This window comes from Chrysochloris asiatica, unplaced genomic scaffold, assembly GCF_000296735.1.
Source record: "Chrysochloris asiatica unplaced genomic scaffold, ChrAsi1.0 scaffold00389, whole genome shotgun sequence".
NCBI classification, from domain to species: domain Eukaryota; kingdom Metazoa; phylum Chordata; class Mammalia; order Afrosoricida; family Chrysochloridae; genus Chrysochloris; species Chrysochloris asiatica.
The window spans coordinates 742,266-769,839 of NW_006408907.1; the positions used below are offsets into that span (position 1 = coordinate 742,266).

Here is a 27,574-nt window from a genome sequence, read left to right on the forward strand (position 1 = left end):
CTGCCTGAATTGTACACTCTCCACATGATACTCACTGGACTGCAAACCATAATGTCAGTGGTTCAAGTCCACCAGCCACTATGTGGAAGAAAGATGAGGCTTTCTGCTTCTGCAAAGATTTCCAGTCCCAGAAACCCTATATAGGGTTACTATGAGTCAGAATTGATTCTACAGCACTTAGCAACAACTTATCTCTAACATAGGAGCACTGGTGGTACAGGGGTTAAAGAGCACAGCTGCTAACCAAAAGGTTGGTGGTTCGAACCCATCAACTGCTCCATGGGAGACTGATATTGCAGTCTGCTTCCTAAGAATTTACTACAGTCTTGGAAATCCTGTGGGGCAGGTTCTACCCTACAGGGTATCAACTCAATAGCAATGGGTTTGGGTTTATCCCAAACATTATTTAGATGGTGCTATGAAAGGAATTTTAGTAAATGCACATGTGAAAGTCATCTCCTTTTCAAGTTTTAATGGCTAAAAATAAAATGCTATGCTATTTTCCCTTGAAAGCCTTCAAACTACAACATTATTGCATTAGAGAATTTTTTGAAATCCCTAGAACAAGATGAAACACCCTTAATAGATGAAAGGTCTCCCCTACTTCAAGCCTCTGATAAATGTAATAAAGAAAGTAAAAAAATACTTTTAAAAATTTAAGAAAACATTTCATTTAATTTTTTAGTGAATATCTGACAGTCATCAGGGCCAGCACTAAGGACTTAAATTTGTGCCTTTCATTCTGTCTGTGGGGGTAGAATTATTAAAAGGGCAATGGTTCTTTGCCCATTTTTCCAGAGTTCCAATCCCAACTTCCCTGTTCAGTAGCTGTGTGATCTCGTGTAGAGTTAGTTTCCTTCTTTGAGTGTATCTTCAGTAAAGTACGGTTAATGCCCTCACCTTACAGGAATATTGAATACTGAGAGCATTATATTAGATAACATGCCGGGCACATAGGAGACACTCAAAAAGTATATAGATATTTTTTCTTTTTCTATCTTTTGCCATGGTTTTAGATCCTGGGGGGAGGCAGCATTTTATAAATGCTTAAACAGTGCCACATATTGCTAGCATCGACTGGGTTGTTACACAAAGCAGTCTTTCAGAATGGCAGAAGGGGGGAAAGGAAAACTGCATTTAAGCAAGGAGAATAGTTTAATAAAATTATACTCAGGGGAAAAACAGGGGGTACTGTCAAGGAGGCTAATATGATTAAAACCAAAAATCTATGCAAAGAGTTTAAAAGCTTAGAACAGAAGAGCTAGACGCTATTATGTGGTATGGAGAAGTGAGCCGGTAACATTTTCTAAGTAGAAGCAGTAACTTGATGGAACTGGTCTTGAGTGAAGACTGGTTAAAAAGCAGTAGAGAGGCAAAATCAAATAAGGAAAGATTGAAAATAAAGTTCTTGTGATCTAGGCCTGGAGTAAAATAAACAAAGGAGCTCTGGAACAAATGACTACAGAACTAGTCTGCTAAACGAAAAGCTGGAGGTTTGAGTCTACCCAGAAGCACCTCAGAAAAAAGGCCTAACGGTCTATTTCTAAAAGCCACTGAAAAGCCTATGGAGCACAGTTCTACTCTGACACATATGTAGTTGCCGTGAGTCGGAATCAACTGAGCAACAACTGGTTAAGATAAGCAAAAGTGAAAAGAAAAATAGGAGCTATGAACATTTTCTACTAAAAAGAAATTTACAAAGCTGTTTGCTAACTAAAAAAAGGTAAGAGTTATTAGACACATCAAGATCAAAAGAAAACCGGTGTCTCTTCAGTCATACAACCCAGCCAGGATGACACACTTAAGTCTAAATTTGTATAGCAAGAGAACAAAAGCTATGGTACAGATCGTCTAGTCCAACATCCTCATTTTACAAAGAAGGAAAATGATGGTCAGGCAAAAGTCAGAGTAAGACACAGTCCAATGCTCTCAACTGTGCCATGAAGTTTGGCCATGCAGATAGTTTGGAATGAGAGAAGAACGAAGTTTAAGAAGTAGAGAGTTTGTGACAAGAATGGAAGAAGCAAGTACAAATGCTTTTAGAATAAACAATAGTCATTTTCACTACCCTATAAGACATGTCATAAAACAGAGCCTATCCCCGCCCCCCCCCCCGCCCCCATGGAAACACTGTGATTGGAAACTGCATTACTGACCTATGACTCAGCAGCAGATAATAATAGGTGGGCATTAAATAATAAGGTCATCCAAGTGGAACTGTCAAGTAGTCAATTAGAGATATGGGATTAGAGCAGTAGATATACAGCCGAATTAAACCAGCAATTATATATTTTATAACTAATAATAAATTTCAGAATAAAAATGCTTAGTAATTCCTGACCCCACATTTTTCAGTACAACAATATTTGGCATGTTTATATTATAATCAGTAATTTTGACAAGCAGGGAGAAATAAATCCAACCTCTGCCATATTTTCTGCAAGATGCAGCAGGATTTCATGAGTAAGCTTTTTTCGATAACTGATGTGTAATTTCATATTGCACCTCTACGTTTCAATTGTGATAGTGGAATTACTCTGAATTTCCTATGCTGTCTTGTTCAACAATAGAAATAATTTCTCAAGTTCTGAGACTACTCAAATATCTTAACAATGAAAGGGCTACAGGCAAAGAGAACTATCAGCAAAACAAAAACTAAGATGCCCCTTCATTCTAAAGTTAAAATCCAGCCTTATAAGTAGTTAATATTTCTCTTTCCACAGGATCTATGAATCATTTACATTCATTTTTGTAGTAACTGAAATATCAGTTTTAAAAAAGATTTAAACAGATGCTGTTTCTATCACAACAGAGGTAATCAGAATGTTTAAGCTATAGTAAACGAGTTTTAGTCTATATTAACTCTAACATATAATCTGTAATTATTCTCTTGGATAATTTACTGCTTGTCATTATGAGGTCCCTCCAAGACAAGAGAACATTTTAAACCTTTCAGCATATTTAAATAGCAAATATCCATGGTAACAGAGTACCCATACTCTAATTTCAGAAGTGGGAAAACACATTACTAGGCAGGCTTGATTTTTGTTCTGCTGTTGTACTCACTTATGTACATTAACAGTAAGTGGTTGGGGGTACTTTTCCACTCTAACTACTCATGAAATGAGTGAAGAAGAGAGCAATTAAAAACAGAAAATGCTTGCACCTTGCAACAGTGCAGATGATGAGAACTCCAAATAAGTCACATGAAATATGCATAAAAATATTTTCAGAATTACAACTCCATTTGATTCCACTTTATTAAGAATCCTTGTACTATGATTTTAAATATAAAATGAGTGCTCACAAAAAGACATTTGAATAGAAAGGTAGATGCCCAAAGATCCTCATTGCTGTGCTATCTATCTACAATAGGAAAAACAAAACAAAAACACCTCAAACAGATCTAAATATGGGATTCTAGTATAGCCAGTAGCAGAAACCTTATGCAATCATTAAAAAAAATATTATGAAGATACAGAAACGTTTGTATGTTAAATGATTAAGAATTCATTACAAACCCTGCAGCTAACACCACACTCATGGTAAAAGACCCAAAGCTTAAACACTAAGATCAGGAACAAGACAAGGTGTCTGCTATCACCACGGCTATTCAACATTTAAACTTCTGGAAATTTTAACCAGAGCAGTTAGGCAAGAAAAATTAATAAATAAGTAAAACTTTCTATTCACAGATGACAAGATCCTACATATAGAAAATCTCACACAATCTATAATAAAGCTTCTGGAGCTAATAAATGAATGTGTTTCTGCACATCAGCAATGAATAATCAGAAAAAGAAATTAAGAAAACAATTCCATTTACAATAGCATCTAAAGGAATAAAAAATACCAAGGAATTAATTTAACCAGGGGAATAAAAGACACACGCAGAAAAGTACAAAACATTGTAGTTATAGAAAGACATTTTTAAGCAATATAATAAATGGATAGACATCGTATGTTTATGGACTGGAAAATTTAATATTGTTAAGATGATACTACCCAAAATGATATAATCCCTATCAGAATTCCAACTGTCTATTTTGAAGAAACAGGCAAGCTAAACCTAAAATTCAAAAGGAATTGCAAGGGAGTCTGAGTATCCAAAACAATCTTAATAAAGAACAAAGTAAGATTCTCACTTCCCAATTTCAAAGCTTACCACAAAGGTACACTAACCAAAACGTGTGGTATTGACAGAAAGATAGAAATATAGACCAGTGGAATAGAATTGAAAGTCCAGAAATAAACCCATGTATCTGTGCTCATCTGATTTTTGACAAGGATACCAAAACTATTCAATGGAGAAGGAATAGTCTTTTCAACAAATGGTGCTGGGACAACTGGATACCCATATATAAAAGAATGAAGTTGAGCCTCTAGCCTACACAATAAACAAAAATAAGTCCAAATGGATCAAAGACATAAATTTAAGAGCTAAAACAACAAATTCTTAGAAAAAGATAGGCATGCATCTTCATGACCCTGAATTAGACAATACTTTTGTTTTTGATTTTTAATTAGATAGGATACCCAAAGCACAAGTAATCACAGGACACTAATGGGAGACAATATCTGAAAATCTGATACAGTTTAGTATCCAAAATATATAATAAACTATTGCAATTCAACAATAAAAAGACAAATAACACAATTAAAAATGGGCAAACGATGTGAATGGACATTTCTCCTAAGAAGATAAAATGGCCAAGAAGCACATGAAAAGATGCTCGATATTAGTCATTAAAGAACTGTAATTCAAAACCACATTTATTCCCAAGATGGCCATAATGACAAGTGTTGGTGAGAATGTAGAGAAATTAGAACCCTCAGACACTGCTGGTGGGAATATAAAATTGTGTGGCAGCTTTAGAAAAAGTGAGGCAGTCCCTCAAATAATTAAAACATAGAATTATAAGCCAGTTGCCTTCAAGTTGATTGTGACTCATGACAACCCCACGTGTCTGAGTAGAACTGTGCTCCATAGAGTTTTCCATGACTGATTTTTCAGAAGTACATCCCCTGGTCTTTTTTCTAAGGTTCCTCTGGGTGGACTTGAACCTCCAATCTTTTGATTAGCAATCGAGTGCATTAACCATTTGCACCACTCAGGGATTCATACATGGGTCATCCTGAGTCGGAACCAACTCTACAGCAACTAGTGTTTTAGCATTACCATTTGTTGTTGTTAAGTGCCATCGAGTCGTTTCCGACCCATAGTGACCCTGTCTAGGGTTTCCGAGGAGCGGCTAGTGAGCTTGAACTGCAGAACTTGCGGTTCAAACCGATTTTCAGTCCAGTGCATTAACCCACAGCACCACACCAGGACTCCCATAGGATTCAACAATTCCACTCCTACATGTGTAGTCAACCAAAATACAAACATATGTCTATGTAAAACCTTATACCTAGATATATATAACAGTCAAAATGTTGAAACAACCCAAATGTTCATCATTTGATGAATGAATAAACGAAATGTGGTATATGACAATGGAGTATTATTTAGCCATAAAAGGGAATGAAGTCCTGATATCTATGACAGGGAAGATTCTTGGAAACATTAGGCTAATAGAAAGCAGCCACACATAAGGCCACATATGAGTCCATTTAAATGAAATGTCCACAAGACACAAATCCATAAAGACAGAAAGTAATTTAGTGGTCGCTAGGGGAAAACTGGGACTGAATGCTAATAAGAATCAGGGGGAATGGATAAAAGGAGTCCTGGTATGGCACTGTGGGTTAATACGGTGGACTTCAAAGTCGGTTTGAAACACAAGTTGGTGGTTCAAGCTCACCAGCTGTTCCTCAGAAACTCTATACAAGGTCACTAGGAGTCGGAACTGATTCAACGGCACTTAATAACAACAACAATGGGTGACAGATATGCTCTGAAATTAGATAGTGGTGATGGCTACACCCCACTGTAGTCACCACTGAGCTAGACACTTAATTAAAAGGATTAAAATGGTGACTTTTTATGATATGTAAAGTTCATCTAAAAAAGTTAGGCTTTTTTTGAATTTTCTATCTAAATTACGTTTATGACTTCATATAATATAAACACATTTGAAAATCACATGCAATATAAAAATGAAGGGATTGTAGATAATTTTTCCTTCTTTAAAAATTTCTCTTAATTTTCAGCACATTACTTATGGCAGCAAAAAACAGAAACCAATCTACTATTCATTAGGGAAATTATCAAATAAATTGTGATGGAGCTATCAAAAAGGAGTCCTGGTGTGGCACTGTGGGTTAATGCGCCAGATTGCAAAGCCATTTGAACTGCAAGGTTGGCGGTTCAAGGTCACCAACGGCTCCTCTGAAGTCTATGCAGGGTCGCTATGGGTCGGAGCCGACTCGACGACACTTAACAACAATAACATCAAAAAGGAGATATATTAACTGAAAAAAGCACAGGGCTGAACAGTAACTTAAATACAATCCCTTGTGTATGTGTGTTTTAATCATATGCTAGCATGTTTATATCTGCATAAACTCTTTATGGGGGGCGGGTAAGATCAGCAAGGTAGAACTTGGAAACTTTTCTTTTTAATTTTATGCCATTCTGTTATTGGACTTTTATCATTAAAACAATGTTTGAAATTAAAAACACTTGGTTCTTCCTTTAGAATACAACTTGAACTATTAAGATGGCTTTCAATGTATCTGTTAAAGAAAACATTAGCTGTATGCGAGAAAGACGTTTTGAAATGTTGTGGTCTTTTATGATAAGAAAATGCATGCTGCAAAAACACAATGTATATTTTCTGAAAGATTACAGTCATTCTGAAGCAATATTTTCAAACAATTTACCATAATGTCATTTTACCTGGTTATGAGAAGGAAAAGCACTGACAAACTGAAAAACATATCACCATACAATTCTAAATTAAAAACTATGCTGGGTTTCTGATAACAGAATAAAACATATGTCTTTATGGAAATAATGACTTCTGATCTTAGATATATTACGTGATCCTGACACGAGGACATTATACTTATAAGGACACAAAAGCTATTTATTATAAAGTAAGAAGATTAGATTTGCTTGGATTTGCGGATAAAAAGGTACTGATGATCTATAATAATGATAGCATCAAAGAAGTATTAAATTACATGAAAGCCTACAACAGGATATCTGTAGCATCAGAAGCCTAACTGGTACATTAAAAAAATAAAGGGTACATATTCCATCTAATTCTTAACCTTCAAACATACTGTCAAAAAATCATCAGGATTGGATAAACACTGGAGAAATTTACTTTCAGACTGAGACAAAAACATCAGAACACAAATGCATCCATCTATATGTGGTAATGATGCAAATTAAGAAAAATGTATCTACCTGCCATTCAAATTCACTATCTGACCAGTCCCAGTAAGTGCTAATAGAAGAGGAGACATCACTGCAGACACTCCCCTCAGGGAATAAATCAAAAGAAGTGAAGTCTTGATCATCTAACAGGGAATAGCAGTCGTCTTGATCTCCAACAGAAACGGATGAAAACAGCTCCTCACTGCATTCTGAGCTGGCAACGCTTGTTCCACAAGAAGTTAAGTTCCACCTTCAAAAACACAACATGAAAGAAATCATAATAGGAACTATCCAATGCACATAGTTTTAAGACATTAGTGGCAAATATAACTAAATTTTTAGGTATGATAATGATATGGTGATTATCTTCAAAAAGCATCCTTTTCTTTTAAGGATCTGTTCTAAAATATTTATGAATGAAATGTATCTGGAATTTGCTTAAAAATAATAAGGGAGGAGATTTGGGAATAGATAGGCATATAGATGAAGCATGTTGCTGGTATATGAGAATAATTGTAGAAGATGGGTGACAAGTACATAGCGTTCATTATGCTATTCTCTCTACTCTGTATCCATCTGATTTTGTTAGGATACAAATTCAAAGAAAGAAAAATTTGATGAGGAAGAAAGTGCAGCTTTCATCCATTTAAAAGAAAACATATAGCATGGCAGCTATGAGTCACCTCTGGATTCAGATTGACTTCAAGTTCTTGCTGTCACTCCCTAGCTGTTGGATCTTCAGTGAGTCACAACTTCACCAAACCTGGGTCTTCATCTAAAGCTAATATGAGAGTGAACGCAGAGCACTTAGCATAGTGTAATACATTAACATGCGCACTTTAAGAGAGCTTTACTAAGCAGCTTCAAAAAATTCATGGAAAAAAGAGGAAGTAAAAGATAATGAATTTTTTCCAAGAACTTTTTGAAAACCCTTTTTGTATTATTAGGATAGGAAGAAGAAAACCATTGGTGGGTAGAAAAAAGGGCCAAGAATATACAGGTAGAAACTCAAACTGTATTTCTTAAATTTCAATACCTTTTACAAAAAAAAAGAGCAAAGCAGGAAATTAAAATGACCAATAATTCCATTAACCAACAATAACTAACCCTTAATATTTTGGTAGAGTCCTGGTAAGGTACTGCAGGATAAGCACTGGACTGCTAGCCTCAAGGCTGGTGGTTCAAACCCACCAGCTGCTCCTCAGAAACCCTACAGAGTGGCCATGAGTTAGATCCGACTTGACAGCACTTAGCAACAACAAAATATCTTAGTACTTTTTCCTGCATACATATATATTTATATGCAAAATCAGCAACTATTCTGTATACATGTATGAGTATGTTTTGGCATTATGTTTTTGTTTTCACTTAACAATATATATTGAACATTTTCAAGTATATTACTTAAAACATTTGAATAACTACATATTTATTGTTCCACTAACTATCAAAAATTAACTTACTTCCAAGAATTGATATTTAGGCCATCTAATTTTTTGTTCACTACTACAAATAACGGAAGTCCTGGTGTGGCGCTGTGGGTTAATGCACTAGACTGCAAAGCTGTTTGAACTGCAAGGTCGGCAGTTCAAGCTCACCAGCTGCTCCTTGGAAACCCTATACAGGATTGCTATGGGTCGGAATCGACTCGATGGCACTTCACAACAACAACTACAAATAACAGGGAAGTATAGTGACTCCATAGGTTAAGCACTGGACTGTGAACCACAAAGTAGGTGGTTCGAGCCCAACAGCCACTCCATGGGAGAAAGAGGAGGCTTTCTATTCTCACAAACATGAAAAGTGTTGGAAATCCTATATAGGATCCATATGAGTCGAAACCAACTTGACGGCACTTAATGACAACAACTACAAGTAACAGTGAGATGAGCCTTTTTGTTTGTAATTATTTATCCAAATAAGCATTCTCTCAGGATAAAGAAGCTCTGGTAGCATAGTGATTACGATTCGGGCTGCTAACCTCAAGGTCAGCAATTCAAAACTTGAAAGGACAGTACTAGGTCAAAGTACATTAACACTTCTAAGATCCTTGGTACATGCAGTCAAATTCTTGTTTGAAAGGCCTCATCAATTTATACTCCCCAGAGTCCTCATCATACCACACTCTTAACATCACAGGGACTTTTTTTTTTTTTCACTTTTGACCTATCTGGAGAAGATAAAACTTTAAAAATTAGAGGAAAATTGGAAGAAGATTCATTAATGTGCTGCAGTAGTATGCAGATGATACAACTTTGCTTGATACAACTTTGCTTGCTGAAAGCAAAGAGAACTTAAAATATTTATTGATAAAGATCAAAGACCACAGCCTTCAGTATGGGCTGCACCTCAATGTAAAGAAAACAAAAACCCTTACCACTGGACCAATAAACAACATCATGACAAATGGGAAAAAAATTGAAGTTGCAAAGACTTAATTTTGCTTGGATCTACTAGCATCGATGGACTCAAGGGTGGCAACAGTAGTGAGGTTGGCTCAGGATCAGGCAAGTGTTTCATTCTGCTGTGCATAGTCGGTACCGACTCGATGGCTCCTAACAACAACAACAACAACCATCAACACTCATGGAATCAGCAGTCAAGAAATCAAACGATGAATTGTTTTAGAAATCTGCTGCACAAGACCTCGTTAAAGTGTTGAAGAGCAAAGATGTCAGTGTGAGGACTAAAGCGTGCCTGACCCAAGCCATGGTATTTTCAATAGCCTCGTATGCATGTGAAAGTTGGACAATGAATAAGGAAGGCCATAGAAGAATTGGTACATTTCAGTTATGGTGTTGGAGAAGAATATTAAAAGTACCATGGACTGCCAGAAGACCAAACAAATCTGTATTGGAAGAAGTACAGCCAGAATGCTGCTTAGAAGCCAGGATGGTGAGACTTCCCTCATCTCTCATACTTCAGACATATTCTCAGTAGGAACCAGTCCCTTAAAAAGGACATCATGCTTGGTAAAGTAGAGGGTCATCAAAAAAGAGGAACCCCACCCCCCAATGTGGTGGATCAGCACCGTGGCAGCAGCAATAGGCTCAACCTTAGCACTGATACTAAGGATGGGGCCTACTAGACTGGGCAGTGCTTCGGTTTGTTGTGCATGTGGTCGTAATGCGTCAGAACCAACTTGATGGCACCTAACAACATCTGGAAAGAAATATTTTCATATCAATGTTTATTTCTTTGAAGAACAAGATCAAAATTAAAAATATTTCTTCAGCATAAATGGCACATGTAGAAACTGCTGAGTTTGTGTATGCTTTCCTGTGCATAATCTTGACAACAAAATTAATTTACTGATAGAAAAAAATTTATTAGCCATTTGGCTATGAGTCTTTTCTGTGTGTTAGCATTTTCCTTACTGATTTTTGTAAGAGTTCTATATGCCATTGAAGGGTGCCTGTTGCAATTTTTATTTAGTCTGGAAATCTACTAATTTGTTGGGGGTTTTTTGGGGGGGTCTGGAAATTTAGTCATCTGTTTTCCTTTGTAAATTTCCACTAGTTTCACACTATTAACTAGATAATCTTCACTGCTTTGGCAGTAGCATAGGGAATTAATCCTGAAAATAGTAATTCAGTATTTCCGATACTAATAAGCTACAGAAATAATGACTTCCTGAAGCAAAGCTTGTTATTTAGCTGTTATTCAATTGTTTCTCATCTTTCACTAAATCCAGTTATTCTTGATTTATGCATCTCATATTTTAACTTTTCCTCTTATTTTGCATGATTAGTTTTCATTTAGAAGTTCTTGATTTACAAAATTTAGTCAGCCTTAAAAATTTTATGATACCTTTTCCTTTAAGCTACCTTTCCTTTGGAAAGGAAAACCACTAAAACACACACACGCACGTACATGCACACACAAAAAAGCCCATTACAGTTCAGTAAATATAAAAGCAGATGCCAAGAAAAATTTTAAAACTGGCAAAACAACAACAACAAAAACTTTTGCATCCAAAAATCCTAGAATATTTTTTAAATTACTTAGTTTCATCACATCCTTAATAAGGTAGCAGTTGGAGGCTATGTGCCACCGAGTCGGTTCCACTCATAGTGACCCTGTATAGGGTTTCTAAGACTGTAAATCTTTACAGGAGTAGAAAGCCTCATCCTTCTCCCAAGAAACAACTGGTAGATTTGAACTGCTCGCCTTGCAGTTAGCAGCCCAGCTCATAATCCACTACTCTTCCAGAGCTCCTTCTTACTAAGGCAGGCATCTACTAAAACCTAGTAGAATTACCCAAATTGTCCAGGTCTGTCAATATATAAGCTGTGAATGGCAAACACATGATAAGTTCTGGAGACGTACACCTGATCTCCATTGTGTCCTAAGCAAACTATTTTTTCTCTTTTGTCTTCAAACTGCATGTGACTTGTTTCTACCTTTTTTCATTCCTCTATTTAACAAACGTTTAGTCAGTTTCTCCTATGTGCTACAGGTACTGTGCTAGTTGTTGTTAGGTGCCATCGAGTGGGTACTGACTCATAGCGACCTTATGCACAGCAGAACGAAACACTGCCCAATCCTGGGCCAACCTCACAATTGTTGCAACGCTTGAGCCCATTGATGCTGCCACTTTGCCAATCATCTTGCTGGGGGTCTTCCTCTTTTTCTCTGACCCTCCACCTTACCAAACTTGCAGTTCGGACTGATAGCAAATCTATGCACAACAGAATGAAACACTACCCAATGCTGTGCCATCCTCACAACTGTTGTTACACTTGAGCTTGCTGACACTGTACCAAGCCATCGCGATGAGGGTCTTCCTCATTTACAATGACCCTTCACTTTACCAAGCATGATGTCCTTCTTCAGGGACTGGTTACTCCTGATAACATGTATGATAGGCAAAGTCTCGCCAACCTGGCTTCTAAGGAGCTTTCTGGCTGTACTTCTTTCAATACAGATTTGTTTGTTCTTCTAACAGCCCATGGTACTTTCAATATTCTTCTCCAACACCATAACTCAAATGCACCAATTCTTCAATTCCTTACTCATTGAATCAACTTTCACATGCATATGAGGTTACTGAAAACACAATCGCTTGGGTAAGGATACACCTTAGCCCTCACATTGACATACTAGCTGATATGTGAATACTTTAAAGAGGTCTTGTGTAGCAGATTTGCCTAACACAGTATATCCTTTGATTTCTTGACTACTGCCTTCCATTAGTAACTCCAAACAAAATGAAGACTTTGACAACTTCAATCTTTTCTCCATTTATTATGATACTTTTTATTTGTGTAGTTATGAGGATTTTTTATATCTTTACACTGATGTGCAACCCACACCGAAGGCTTTGGTTTTTGATCTTCATCAATAAGTATTTTAAGTTCTCTTCATTTTCAGTAAGCAAGATTGTATCATCTGCATATTGCAGGCTGATAATGAGTCTTCCTCCTATCCTGATACCACATTCTTCATCAAACAATCCAGCTTCAAGGATTATTTACTCAGCATACAAACTGAATAAGTATGGTGAAAGAATTCAACCCAGGAGCACACCTTTCCTGATTTTAAACCATTCAGTGTCCCCTAGTTCCGTTCAAACGACTGCCTTTTGGTCTATGTACAGGTTCCTCATGAGCACAATGAAGTGCTATGGAATACCCATTCTCTGCAATGTAGTCCATAGCTTGTCATGATCCACACAGTTTAAAGTCTCTGTATACTCAAAAAAAGTACAGGCACAAATCTTTCTTGCATTCTCTGCTTTCAGCCAAGATCCATTTGATGTCACAATGATATCTCTTGTTCCACATCCTTGTCTGAATCCAGCTTGACCTTCTGGCAGTTCCCTGTTGATATACTGTTGCAGGCATTTTTAAATTATTTTTTGTAAAATTTTACTTGCATGTGATATTAATCATATTGTCCAATGAATTCTGCATTTCTTTGGGTCACCTCTCTTTACAATGGGCACAAATATGGATCTCTTCTATCAGTTGGCCAGGTGGCTCTCTTCCAAATGTCCTGGCATAGTGAGTGCCTCCAGTGCTTCATCAATTTGTTGAAAGATTTCAATTTGTATTCCATCAATTCCCGCAGCCTTGTTCTTTGCCAGTGTCTTCAGTGCACCTTGGACTTCGTTCTTCAGTACCACTGGCTCTTGAAATGATTGAACATCAACCATTTCTTTTTGGTACAGTGACTCTGTATATTCCTTCCATCTTCTTTTGATGTTTTCTGCATCATTCAATATTTTGCCATAGAATCCTTCAATATTTCAAGTCAAGGCTTGGATTTTTTCTTCAGTTCCCTCAGCTTGAGAAATGCTGAATGCGTTTTTCTCTTTTGGTTTTCTAACTCCAGGTCTTTGCATATTTCATTACAATATTTGACTTCGTCTTCTCGAGCTGACTTTTGAAATTTGCTGTTCAGCTATTTTACCTCTCCTCATTTCTTACATTTGTTTTAGCATCTCTACGCTGGAGAGCAAGTTTCAGAGTCTCTTCTGGCATCCATTTTTGGTCTTTTCTTTCTTGTAAGCAGCCCTACACACACCCTAATTAACAGTGGCCAGGAAATTGGGCTAATGGCTAAAACAAATCACTTAAAACAACAGAAAAACAGTATTTTTTCCTAGTAAAGATTCTTTCTTAATTTTGTTATCTTCTCATTTGCAAATATTATTTTTATTACTATTTCAAGGCAATGTGAATTGAAGCAAAGTACGAATTACTTTAAGCCATTATTGATGGGAGTATAAATTAGCATAATCTTTCTGGAAAGACATTTGTATCTATATTAAAAGCTTAAAAAGGTTCATTCTGAGACATTTTGAACTAGTGTGAGTAAACTGAGACACAAGAAAACATTACCATTGCAGAAGTCTAATGTGATTCACATAGACAAAATTTTGTTTCTTTGTCCTCCTACTCTCTTGTGGAAGAGTATTCTCTTCTTGCTTCACCCAACAGGAAACAGCAACTGAGGCCATACATTCCAACCATGGCCGTACCCTCTTTAATCCCACCAACTGGATCAGAGTCAATACCAGCTGCTATACATCGGATCAAGGACAATAAACAACAGATAAATTCACCCAGAAATGAACTTCACGAATACCAGAGAATGGTGCACATCCTCCAACAAAAGGCAGTTGGTGAATGCCTAAGAATACACCAACATATATTCATCAACTTAATACAAGTACAACAACACAACAATGCCTTGAAAGCAACAATCTCTGTTCACATAGGAAAAAAAAAAGTCTCAAACAAACAACCAAGAGACAGAGCTAGAAAACATTTTTGAGAAAAAAGAAGTACTGGAATTATCTGAAAAAGAATTCAGAAGAATGATATGTAGGTAACTCCAAACTACTTAACACAGGTCGAGGAAAACAAGGAACAATTCAGAAAAGCACTACAGGAACAAGATAAAACAAACCATTTTAAAATGGGGAAGAAATTACTAAAGTATAGGGTGGCACTGTGGGTTAATGCACAAGACTGCATAGTTGATTTGAACCACAAGGTCGTTGGTTCAAACTCACTAGTCACTCCTCGGAAACCTTATACAAGGTCACTATGGGTCGGAACCAACTTGCCAGCACTTAACAACAACCACCACCACCTCAAAGAAACAACACATTTTCACATCAAAACAAGAACAGGAAAATCCTTGATGATTTTGGAAACAATAAAACTATGAAGGAATTGATGAGAAAAAGCACAAAAAATTACTCAGCACAGGAAAGCATACAGAACATAGAAGCCAGCAGCACCACAAAAATCAAACAGCAAAGTGACTGCAGTCAATTCATACCTACTGATAATTACACTGAACGTCAATGATTACACGCACCAGTAAAGAGACAAGAGAGTAGCAGATTAGATAAGAAAGCAAGAGCCTTCAATATGCTGTCTACAAGAGGCACACCTTATACACAAAGACAAAGTATATTAAAAATTAAAGGATGGAAAAATATATATCAAGCTAATTGCAATAAAAAAAATAAGTAGACGTGTCAATATTAATCTCTGATAAAATCAACTGTAAGGCAAAAACTAGTATAAGACAAAAAGGACATTATCTCATGATAAAAAGTCAATCGAACAAAACAACATAACCACAAGATCTATGTTCCCAACAGAAGAGTCTCAAATTACATAAATCAAACTCTATTAGAATATAAGAAAGAAACAGACAAATGTATAATAAATGGTGGGATATTTTAATACACCACTTTTGAAAAATTATAGAACCAGAAAAAAACACAACAAAGACACAGAGGAACTAAACAACACAATCAGCCAACTTGACCTCAAAGATGTGTACAGAGCATTCAACCCAACAACAGCATAATACACACCCTTTCCAGTGCACGTGGAACATTTTCCAGACTACACCATGCGTTAGGCAAAAAAGCGAGATTCAATACATTTAACAACATCAAAATACTACAAAGCATCTTCTCGGATCAAAATGCGATAAAATTAGAAATCAACAAGAGGAAGATCAAGGAAATAAAATTGAATACATGGAAAGTGAACAACACCCTGTTTAAAAAACAACAGAACAAATAAATAAAAAATCCCAGAAACAAATGAGGGCAAAAACACAACATAACAAAACCTTTGGGACACAGCAAAAGCAGTGCTGAGAAGGCAATTTATAGCAATAAAAGCACACATCCAAAGAGAAGAACCAAAAGCAACACATTAACACAATATCCCCAACAATCAGAAATAGACCAGCAAAGTAAGCCTACAGTCACCAGAAGAAAAGAAACAATAAAGATTAGAGCAGAAATAAATGTAGTAGAATACAGAAAAACAATAGAAAGAATCAACAAGACAAGAAGCTGGTTCTTTGAAAGGATTAATAAAATCTACAAAACATGGGCAAATCTAATAGAAGAAAAGGGGAAAATGCAAACAACATGCATAAGAGATCATATGTGTGATGTCGCAATAGAACCAATGGAAATAAAAAAGATAACAGAATACTATGAAGAGATGGACTCCAACAAATTTGAAAATCTAGATGAAATAGATACATTTTTAGAAAAACACAACCTACCTAAACTAACACAGAGTGAAGTAGAAAACTTGAGCAGACCTACATAAAAAAAGAAGAAACTGGTCAGGTCATTAAAAAATTCCCAATAAAAAAAAGTCCAGGCCCAGATGGCTTTATTGGTGAATTTTACCAAACAGATGTCAGAGAAAGCATGACATCCATTTTATTCAAACTATTCCAGAGTATAGAAAAGGATAGAAATCTTCCAAATACATTTCATGAAGCAAGCATAACCGTCATAGCAAAACCAGGCAAGGACATCACTAAAACATAAGATTATAGCCCAATATTCCTCATGAAGGAGTCCTGGTGTGGCACTGTGGGTTAATGCGCCAGACAGAAAGCTGTTTGAACTGCAAGGTCGGCAGTTCAAGCTCACCAGCTGCTCCTTGGAAACTCTAAACAGGGTCACTATGGATCAGAACCGACTCGACGGCACTTAACAACAACAACAACATCCCTCATGAACACAGATGCAAAAATTCTCAATAAAATTCTAGCCAAAAGAATTTAGCAACATTTCAAAAGATTAGTACATCATGACCACATGGGATTCATTCTAGATATGCAAGGAAGGTTCAATATTAGAAAAACAACATAATTTAGCATATAAGTAAAAAATTATTCTTTATAATGAATGGAGAGACACTGAAAGCATTCCCTTTATGAAAGGGAACTAGACAAGAATGCCCTTTATCACCATTTCTATTCAATATTGTGTTGGAAGTCTTAACCAGAGCTATATGGCAAGATAGGGAAATTAAAAGCATCCAAATCCGCAAAGAAGTCAAATTCTATTTGCAGATTACAGAATCTTATACACAGAAAATCCCAAAGACTTAGCAAGGTGGCAGGGTATAAAATCAATATACAAAAATCAGTTGGATTCCTCTATACTAATAAAGACAGCTCTGAAAAGGAAATTATGAAAATAATACCATTTATAATAGTTACACAAAAGATGAAATAGGAATAAATCTAACTGGAGAAACAAAGACCCATACAAAGTAAACTATGAAACACTACAAGAAACCAAAAGAGATTTACAAAAATGGAAGAATATACTATGCTCATGGATAGGGAGATTTAACACTGTGAAAATGTCAATACTATCCAAAGCAATGTATAGATATAATGCGATCCCAATCCAGAGTCCAACATCATTCTTCAGATGGAAAGAGACCTCGGATAAGCAAAGCACTACTTAAGAAGAACAAAGTTGGAGGCCTCTCACTCCCTGATCTCAAAAATTATTATACAGTCACAGTGGTCAAAACAGGCTGGTACTGGCACAACAAAAGATATATACATTATTGGAACAGAATTGAGAACCCAGTAGTAAATCCATCCACCTATGCTCAGTTGCTCTTTGATAAATGGTCAAAACACATTATTAAATGGGGAAAAGAGAGACTCTTCCCCATTTAACAAATGGTACTAGCAAAACTGGAAATGGATTTGTAGAAGAATGAAACAAGATCCCTACATCACATAAGATACAAAATGAACTTAACATGGGGGAAAGACCTAAATGTAAACCTAGAACTATAAAGATTATCAATGAACAACTAGGGACAAACTTAGGGGCTCTAATACATGGCATAAATACATTATCAAACATCACAAAAACACACAAACAGTAGAAGACAAAACAGATTGCTGGGACCACCTAAGAATTAGAAACTTATGGGCATCAAAAATTTCACCAAAAGAGTAAAAAGGAGCCCACAGACTTGGAAAAAATGTTTTTTACCATGACATATCAGACAAGAGACTTAATAGTGAAATTTTATACAAAACTATAACACCTCTACAAGAAAAAGATCAACAAGCCATTTAAAAAATGGGCACAGGTCATGAACACACACTTCACCAAGGAAGACATCTAGGCAGACAAAAAAATACATGAAGAAATGCTAATAATCATTAGGTATTGTTGTTGTTAAGTGCCATCAAGTCTGTTCCAACTCATAGCAACCCTATATAGGGTTTCCCAGGAGGGGCTGGTGAGTTTGAATCACTGACCTTGTGGTTCAAATCAACCTTGCTGTCCAGTGCATTAACCCACAGCTCCACACCAGGACTCCATTGATGTTATTGTTGTTAGGTGCCATCGAGTGGGTACCAACTCATAGCAACCCTATGCACAATAGAATGAAACATTGCCCAGTCTTGGGCCAACCTCACAGTTGTTGCCACACTTGAGCCCACTGATGCTGCCACTTTGCCAATCCATCTTACTGGGGATCTTCCTCTTTTTCTCTGACCCTCCACTTTACCAAACATGATATCCTTCTCCAGCGACTGCTCCCTCCTGACAATATGTCCGAAGTATGAGAGACAAAGTTTGGTCATCTTGGCCTCCAAGGAGCACTCTGGCTGCACTTCTTCCAACACAGAACTGTTGGTTCTTTGGGCAGCCCATGGCACTTTCAATGTTCTCCTCCAACACCATAATTCAAAGGCATCAATTCTTCTACGGTCTTCCTTATTCACTCTCCAGCTTTCGCATGCATATGAGGTTATTGAAAATACCATGGCTTGGGTCAGGCACACCTTAGGACTCCATTGTTGTTGTTGTTAAGTGCTCTCGAGTCTATTCCAACCCATAGTGACCCTGTATAGGCTTTACAAGGAGCAGCTGGTGAGCTTGAACCACTGACCTTGCAGTTCAAACTGACTTTGCAGTCTGACACATTAGCCCACAGCACCACACCAGGACTCCAGGACTCCATTAGAGATATGCAAATCAAAATAACAAGTTATCATCTCACACACCAACATTAACAGCGAACTTAAAAGAAAACAATAAAAGCTGGTGACGGTGCGGAGACTGGCACTCTCTTATATTGCTGGTGGGACTGTAAAATGGTTCAACCACTTAGGAGAACTCAGAAAACTGGAAATAAAAATACCTCACGACCCAGCAATCCCTCTAGTTGGTATATATACAGAAGATATACGAGCTAGGACGAGCAGATACATGCACACCTATGTTCATCGCAGTACTATTCAAAATAGCAAAAAGATGAAGACAGCCTAAATGCCCAATAATGGAAGAATGGATAAACAAACTTTGGAACATACACACAATGGAATACTTTGCAATGTGGAAGAGTAACGACAAATCTGCAAAACACCTCTTAACTTGGATGAACCTGGAGGATACTATTCTGAGTAAAACTAGTCAATCACAAAAGGATAAATATTGTATGAAGACATTATTGTAAAAGCTTAAGAAAAGGTTTCCAGACTAATTCACAGGCTAGAGGGTGAACTTTGGTGACAGGAAGGGCAATATCCAGGAAGAGGAAGGGTGGCAAAAGAATGATGAAGACAGGCAAAGACACAGGGAGGTATGTGTGGCCAAAAAAAAAAAGACAAATGAAAGAGGAAGAAACAAATGTCCCCCAAACCATGGGGACTAATTTAAAGATGTCGTTTGTTGTGAAGTGCCATAAAGTTGGTTTTGACTCATAGTGACCTGGATACGGTTTCCAAGGATAAAACTGAATAATTTCATAACCATTCAAAAACTTATATTTTCAACTGAAGAAAACACACAATAAAACTGCAAATACACTGGCCACAAACTGTATACACAGATCATCATCCTCATTTTAAGAAATCATACATGGAAGCTTCAAAACGTTCATGGACAATGGACTTGAAAGATCATGGGAAATTACCAAGAATTTCATTGAAAAAGCAACATTAAAATATTAACTATTGGTATTTTTAGGCAAAAGGATCATGAGAAGTTATTTATGTCATTATAGTTTTTTTACACAGAATCCTGCTGTGGCACAGCAGGTTAATATACTAGACAACAGGTTGGTTTGAACCACAAGGTTGGTGGTTCAAGCTCACCAGCCAGTCCTCGGAAACCCTATACAGAGTTGCTATAACTCAAAACTGACTCGACAGCACTTAACAAAAACAACATTTTTTTACATGCTTACAGTGTTCTATTATTGTCAGGAGGGATCAGTCGCTGGAGAAGGATATCATGTTTGGTTAGGGTGGAGGCTCAGAGAAAAAGAGGAAGATACCTAGCGAGATGGATTGGCAAAATGGCAGCATCAGTGGGCTCAAAAAATGGCAACCGGGCAGTGTTTCATTCTGTTGTGCATAGGGTTGCTATGAGTTGGTACCGACTCAATGGCACCTAACAACAACAACAGTCTTCTATGGACTCCTGGTGTGGCGCTGTAGGATCAGCACTGAACTGTAGACCACAAGGTCGGCAGTTCAAACCCACCAGCTGCTCCTCAGAAACCCTATACAGGATTGCTACAAGTCAGAATCAACTCAACAACCCTTAACAACAACAATAACAGTATTCTAGAGTGAGCTTTTATAATTAAAATTTAAGTATGACTCCTTTTTACTACTGTCAGTCTCAAACTTTTAATGAACACCCATTGTGTGCTTAGTACTTAACTATTCAAATTTACAAAGTCCTTATCTCCATTAAGAGAAAGCCACCTAATACTAAGATCTTAGCTATAACCATAAACTCACTCTCAACAGAAATTTTCTCCATAATCTTCTTTTTTAATGGTGAGAGTCTCAATAAAATAGCACTTAACTTAATAATGAGACGTTTTACTCAAATTTTAATTTTAAAAAGGCAGAACCAAGAACATTTATCCACCAGGCTTTTTTCAGCAAGAACATACAGACTAAGAACTTTCAACCGTAGTTTGGTAAATAGTCACTTGAATGTCAAAATTAAGAAAAACATGTTCTTTGCAGACATTCCTCTGCCATCCCCTCCTCCTTTCTCAGATGGACCTGACCATTATTATCTCTCAGAATGCTACTGTTGTTAAGTGCTGTTGAGTCGATTGCGACTCATAGTGACTCTGTATGGGGTTTCAGAGGAGCATCTAGTGGGTTTGAACTGCTGACCTTGTAGTCCACAGTCCTGTACTGATCCTACAGTGCCACACCAAAAATCCTAATTCAATTGCTGAGTACTGTTGCATAAAGTCTTTGTCAGACCGATGAAAGTCATTCCAAATCCAAGCTATGCATTCATACTCAGGGAAAAGTCCCCCAATCATCACTTTTAATTATCATGGATTCCCTGCAGAATCCCCAAAACAGTCACCCAGACCTCTGCTACTCTTCTGGAGCCCACTGGTCCATCAGGTTCCAATTTAGAGCAGATGACACAACTCTACTCCTTTAAGTTCCTTACTCTCCTCCCACCTACCTCAATTGTCTGGGGACCATTACCCAACCTTCCTACACTGTACTGTCGTAGAAGAAAAAAAATCCATCTCATTTTAAAGATTAATCCTTCCATTTGGGCTTCTGAGTTCATCCTCTCTGTCCCTGTCATCCCACTCTTCTTGTATTCTCAACTACTCCCTTTCCTCTAGACTGCTTTTAAAGAGCTAAAATCTATACTTTTGGAAAAGAAAAAGTAAACAACGCAAAAAGCAAATCTTCACTTACCTCTTAAATTATCCTTTCCTCCATGCTGAATTTATTACAAAGTATCTTCGCAATCCTTTGTAACCTGTAGTTCCATTCCTATTTATAAATCCAAAACCAAACCAGTTGCTGCCAGTCAATTCTGACTCATGGTGATCTCATGTCTTTCAGAGTAAAACTGTGCTCCATAGGGTTTTCAATGACTGTGCTGTTTCTGAAGAAGCCATGGTATTACAGTGGTTTTGGTACAAAAGGTTGGTGGTTCAAACCCACCAGCGGCTCTGCAGGTGAAAGATGTGGCAGTCTGCTTCTGTGAAGATTAAACCTGCTACCACCAAGTCAATTCCAACTCACAATGATCCTAGTTGTTGTTTAGTGCCGTTGAGTCGGTTCCGACCCATAGCAACCCTGTATAGGGTTTCCGAGGAGTGGATGGTGAGCTTGAACCGCCAATCTTGTTCAGGCCAACTTCGCACTCCAGCACATTAACCCACAGCGCCATACCAGAACTCCCCTGTATAGGGTTTCTGAGACTGTAAATATTTACAGGTGCAGAAAGCCTCATCTTTCTCCCACGTAACCACTGGTAGTTTCGAACTGCTGACCTTCAGGTTAGCAGCCCGACTTGTAGCCACTACGCTACCAGTGCTCCTTAATGATCCTATGTTGTTGTTGTTGTGTGCCGTGGAGTTGTTTCCGACTCATAGCAACCCTGTACAGGGTTTCTGAAGATGTAAATCTTTATGAGAGCAGAAAGCCTCATCTTTCTCCAGCAGAACAGCTGGTAGTTTTGAACTGCTGACCATGAGATTAAAAGCCCGATTCGTAACAACTACGCTAGGGCAGAGTAAAAGTGCCCATTGGGTTTCTGAGACACTAAATCTTCACAGAAGCAGACAGCCTCATGTTTCTCCCTCAGAGAGCCTGGCGAGTTTGAACCGACCTTGCAGTCAACAGTCCAACACCAGTGTTCCTTGTCTGCAAAGATTGTTGTTGTTGTTGTTAAGTGCTGTCGAGTCGGTTCTGACCCATAGCAAGCCTGTATAAGGTTTCTGAGAAGCAGCTGGTGAGCTGGAACTGCCAACCTTGCAGTTCAAACAAGTTTGTATTCCAATACATTAACCCATAGCACCACAACCCTTCGAAACAGTTCTACTCTGCCATATAGGTTCACTATGAATTGACTGATGGTAAAGGTAAAAGCAGACTGTCATGAGGTACTTCTGGGTGGACTCAAACACCAACCTTTCAGGGGCAGAGTGCTTAACCAGTTGCACCACCCAAGGACTTATCCACTTCTACTACACTCTGGAATTTATTCTGATTACTCCCAAATCCAGGTTTCTAGCCTGGATATTTCTCCACAAAGACTGACGCCATTCTTAACTTGTCTCAACAAGTCCACAAGTTCCTCCTGCCTCTGTTATCTACCTTTCTTCATGGAATGGGGTTCTCCCACCTGCAAACTACAGCTCTTCTACACCTCTGATTTCTACATCTAGAGAAGGAAACTGTGGCTGGTACAAAAGGCACACAGTAGTTTTGGGTTTTTCTAGTTAATGGTAATAGAAAAATGGGGATCAAAATTCACATAACCAAATAACTGATTTATACAATGGTACATTTCATATCTTGCCAATAGCGTGTACAAAAGTAAGACACTGTCCTCCTCCTCAGTTTTCACAATCGTTTAATGTCAAGGCACTGATGCACTCTTGAAAGATGATGAGAATCACACATGTGATAGCTAACATTAACCTGTTTCATCTCATAATTTAATCATAAGGCCTACCACTATCCTTATACATTTTTTGAATTTGCTAAACTGCATTCTTTGTGTGAGTGTGCGGTGGGAGGTTTGTAGTGGCTCATGTGGCAAGTGTACAAAACAAGTGAAACTTATAGAAGTGGTAAAAGAGAACCCTCATTCACACCAGGAAAAGCCATTTCTAAAACCAACAAAATTGCCTTAAATACTCTATTTCATATTGGTATTTGAAATGTTCAAAAAAATTATTAACATGTTTTGGCTCACTGAAATGTCTTTTAATTTCTTTCTTTATTTTAATTTTCCCACAATTCTAGACAAACCCAACCCTATCACAAGATTCTAAAAGGCACTCCTAGGAGAGTATGAATTCTTAAGAAACTGTGTCAATATAATTTCATTTTCTATCGAACCCAGACCAGTGACAAACAAATCTAAGTCACCAGTGACTCCAATCTGAACACTGCATGCATTAAGCCCCAATTTTTCCAGTTCAAGCATTTTTTCCTAGGAATTATCTGCTTTTCTTACCCTGCATTTTGCAAGGCACTTGGCCCATAAGTAATAGTGCTGTCACTCTTTCCATTAATGGAGATTGCAAATGGGGCCCAGAGTCAGGTAAATGAGCAAACACAAAACTATCATCATCATAAAACCCTCAATTAAGAGCACTGTTTAAACAATCTCCAAAGTTCTGTCATCAGCTAACAAGAAGCAAAATAAAGGAAAGTAAATGGGAACACCAGTTTGGTAAATTGAAAAGCTTGCTGACAAGCTTTCTGCTTTCAATGAAATTTGCATTAACGGCTAAATTGAAAGCAGAATCTTAGTTCTCAACTACTTAGATCTGATTTTTGGACTGTTGCTTGAATTGATGAATTCGATGAAGAAGAAAGAAAGAAGAAAAAAATGATACTACTCCAAAGTAAAAGAACTCCCTAAACTCAATTTTGCTTGCATAGCTGATTTAGCTGTTTGCTTCTCCCTGAAAAGAAAATGTCCATAAGTATATATATGGTGTTGTCAATGTTGTTGACAAGTGCCGTCAAGTCAATTCTGACTCAGAGAGACCCTGTACAGAGTCTCCGAGGAGCAGCTGGTGGGTTTAAACTGCCAACCTTGTAGTTCACAGGATATACAGTTTTCTCAAATGCTATCATGAAGACAGGTAGGAAGGCAGAACACTCAAGAAAGAGAAAAAGCTAAAAGAGCAAGCTAGCCTGGGGCAGAAACATCTGCTATAACTACTGTTAATTCTGTATCCCTTGATCTCATCGGTGAGAAAGATGAGGCTTTCTGCTCCCATAAAAACTTAATCTCAAAAACTTATGTAGGTGTCAGAATCGATTTGACAGCAGTGGGTTTGATCTCTGTTGCAAGGGGTACAAACTAAGGTATATTAGACCCCCTACTGCCATTCCAAGCCTTGTAAAAAGTAGGTTAGGAGCAGAGGTTTCAAAAGGGGTCAAAAAAAAAAGCAGATAGCAAGTAGGAAAATACAAGAATGTCTGAATTGGAAACACTGGGGCTTGACAAGAACCTTCCCCTTTTCACCCTTACTGCACCATTTTGGAAAACAACCTTGACCTGACCATGGTCTCGAAGAAAGGGGGCTAGAAAAACAGAAGGAAGGAATGGGGAGGAGGAAGAACAGAACAAGCTGCAAGAAATATGTTACTGTCTCATAGCTTCACTCCCCACCACCCCCACTGGTTTTTGGCAGTTCTTATCCTCCTAGCTCTGTCCCCACTGTTCCCATGCTCTCATTATTGTTGTGTTGTTGTTGCTAAGTGTCTTCAAATAGGTTCTGACTCACAGTGACCCTGTATAGGGTTTCCAAGGAGCAGCTAGAGGACTTGAACTGCCAACCTTGTGGCTAGCAATCTAGCTTATCCTACAGAGCCATACCAAGACTCCATCCTCATCATTAAAGCAGGTTAATTCTGAAATCATCTAACTTTCTTGTATATGTGATTTAAGTTTTGTTCTGCTGTAAAACTTAATTATCAAATATGTACAAAAGTATTATTTTATATTATTCTTTAATGCAAACAACCCTTAGCATACTTGAGTAACATTAAAGGGCTAAACAGGCTTTTGTGACTTAGTCTGAGAAAGTATAACAACCATTTCTAACACTGGAGCATTCACTTCTGTTCCAAGTTTCATCACTGATTCCAAAGGAACAGTCTTGGGTTTGCTTGTCTAGGCTTTATGACCTCCAACTTAGCCTTTTCTCTCCAGGCCTCAGTTTCCTCATTTTTTATAGTGAGAATTTGGAATACCCAGTAACAGATAAACTACCACATCCTTTTGAAATGTGTTATACTTACATTCTGTGTGACTATGTAATCATAACACTGTAATGTAACTTTCTTTTAGGTAAGAATCATATTTTATAATATCCTTGTATCTGGTAAAAGTTCTGTAAATCTGTAGATTGATTTAAGGGGGTGGTGGTGGTTAAGTAGTGCCATTGAGTTAGTTCCGACATATAGCATGACACTGTATATAGGGTTTCTGAGACTTTAAAAATCTTTACAGGAGTAGAAAGCCTTATCGATCTCCTGGGGAGTGGCTAGTGGATTCAAACCACCAACCTTGTGGTTAGCAGTCCAGTGTTTATCCTATAGAGCCACCAAACTCCCGATTTAACGTGGGGTAATGATGTTTGTGTCATCAAGTCGATTCCGACTCATAGAGACCTTGTATAGGATTTCCAAGGCTGTAAAATCTTTACAGGAGAAGAAAGTCTCATCTTTCTCCTGGATTTAAGGGGTGGGAGGGAAAGAAACATCCAAAAGACCTTCATGCTCACATGAATCAAAGGTGAATCACAAATTAGGTCTCCAATATTCTCCACAGCTGAACTCCTGCCCTTGTCCTCCATGGTGGTAGTGGTGGTGGTGGTGTGCCATGGAGTTGATTCTGACTCACAGCGACCCTGTACAGGGTTTTCAAGGCTGTAAATCTTTACGGGAGCAGAAAACCTCATTTTTCTCCCCTGGAACAGCTGGTAGTTTCGAACTGCTGACTTTGAGGTTAGCAACTCGACTCATAACCACTACACTACCAGAGGCTCCTTTGTCCTCCATACACCAATATTTTCCCATCTTTTCACAAACCCTCCCAGCCTTTTGCATACATATCTCAAATCGCCACCTACATTAACAGGTTGGGACTGGGTTTAAAATATCTCCAAAAGCCCCACATCCTTTAGCATAACACTTCAATGCTGGCATGAGAGAATTCTCCAGAACACTCTAACTCCCAATAACAAAAAGTGTATGGGGAGAAAATGCCATAATCTTTTATTTCCATTTTTTCCACGCACTTTTTGAAGCCCCCTTGTATAAGCAAGTCTATCCTAGCCTCGCTCCTACCCCGCAATGGGACAGTAAAACAAGGGATGTGCTACATGTAGGAATCTTCCAGATTTAAGTTTATACCTTTTGGTTGGGCCTGAAGCACTAAGTTCAGAAAGGAGGAAGAACAGAAAAAAAGAATCCGCTGGTTTCCTAGAGCTCAACCAAAAAAAAGAAAAAGAAAAAACCGGGCATGGGTGAGTGAAAGAAAAAATAAGGCTGTGAGAAAGAGAACAGGTTTAAAATGGGAAAAAGAAAGGTCGAGAGCTTTAAAAGTCACCTTTCAAAAGATCCATGGATTGATTCTCACCATCCGAAATCTAGTGTACCGGAAATGGAAGGGGTTAAAGTTTTGTGACTGGATGGAAACTGGACAGCATCTAAAAATCAAAGGAGGGGGGGGGGCGGGATGGGATTTACAGGGTACATGTCCGGGCAGGAGAAAGGGGGGTACTAGGGAAAGAAGTCGCTACATCGCCAGGAGATGAATAACGAAAAGAGCGAGGGTAAAATGCCGGTGCAAAGAAAAACCAGAGGGCAGGGGTGAATAAGGAGAGGGAGTGCAGGCCAGGGCCAGTACAGGAGCCCAGGAAGGAGCGCTGGACTAAGAAAGAAGCG

General features: G+C 37.9%; 1 protein-coding gene across 1 annotated transcript in view; it reads right to left on the reverse strand.

Moving 5' to 3' along the window:
* FAM199X (family with sequence similarity 199, X-linked) overlaps window positions 1-27,574 on the reverse strand; it is a 37,644-nt gene that overhangs the window by 9,487 nt on the left and 583 nt on the right. Inside the window, exon 2 of the mRNA XM_006876521.1 lies at window positions 7,358-7,577. Within this exon, the coding sequence (XP_006876583.1) occupies window positions 7,358-7,577 (220 nt within the window). The remainder of the gene's footprint in view (window positions 1-7,357; window positions 7,578-27,574) is intronic.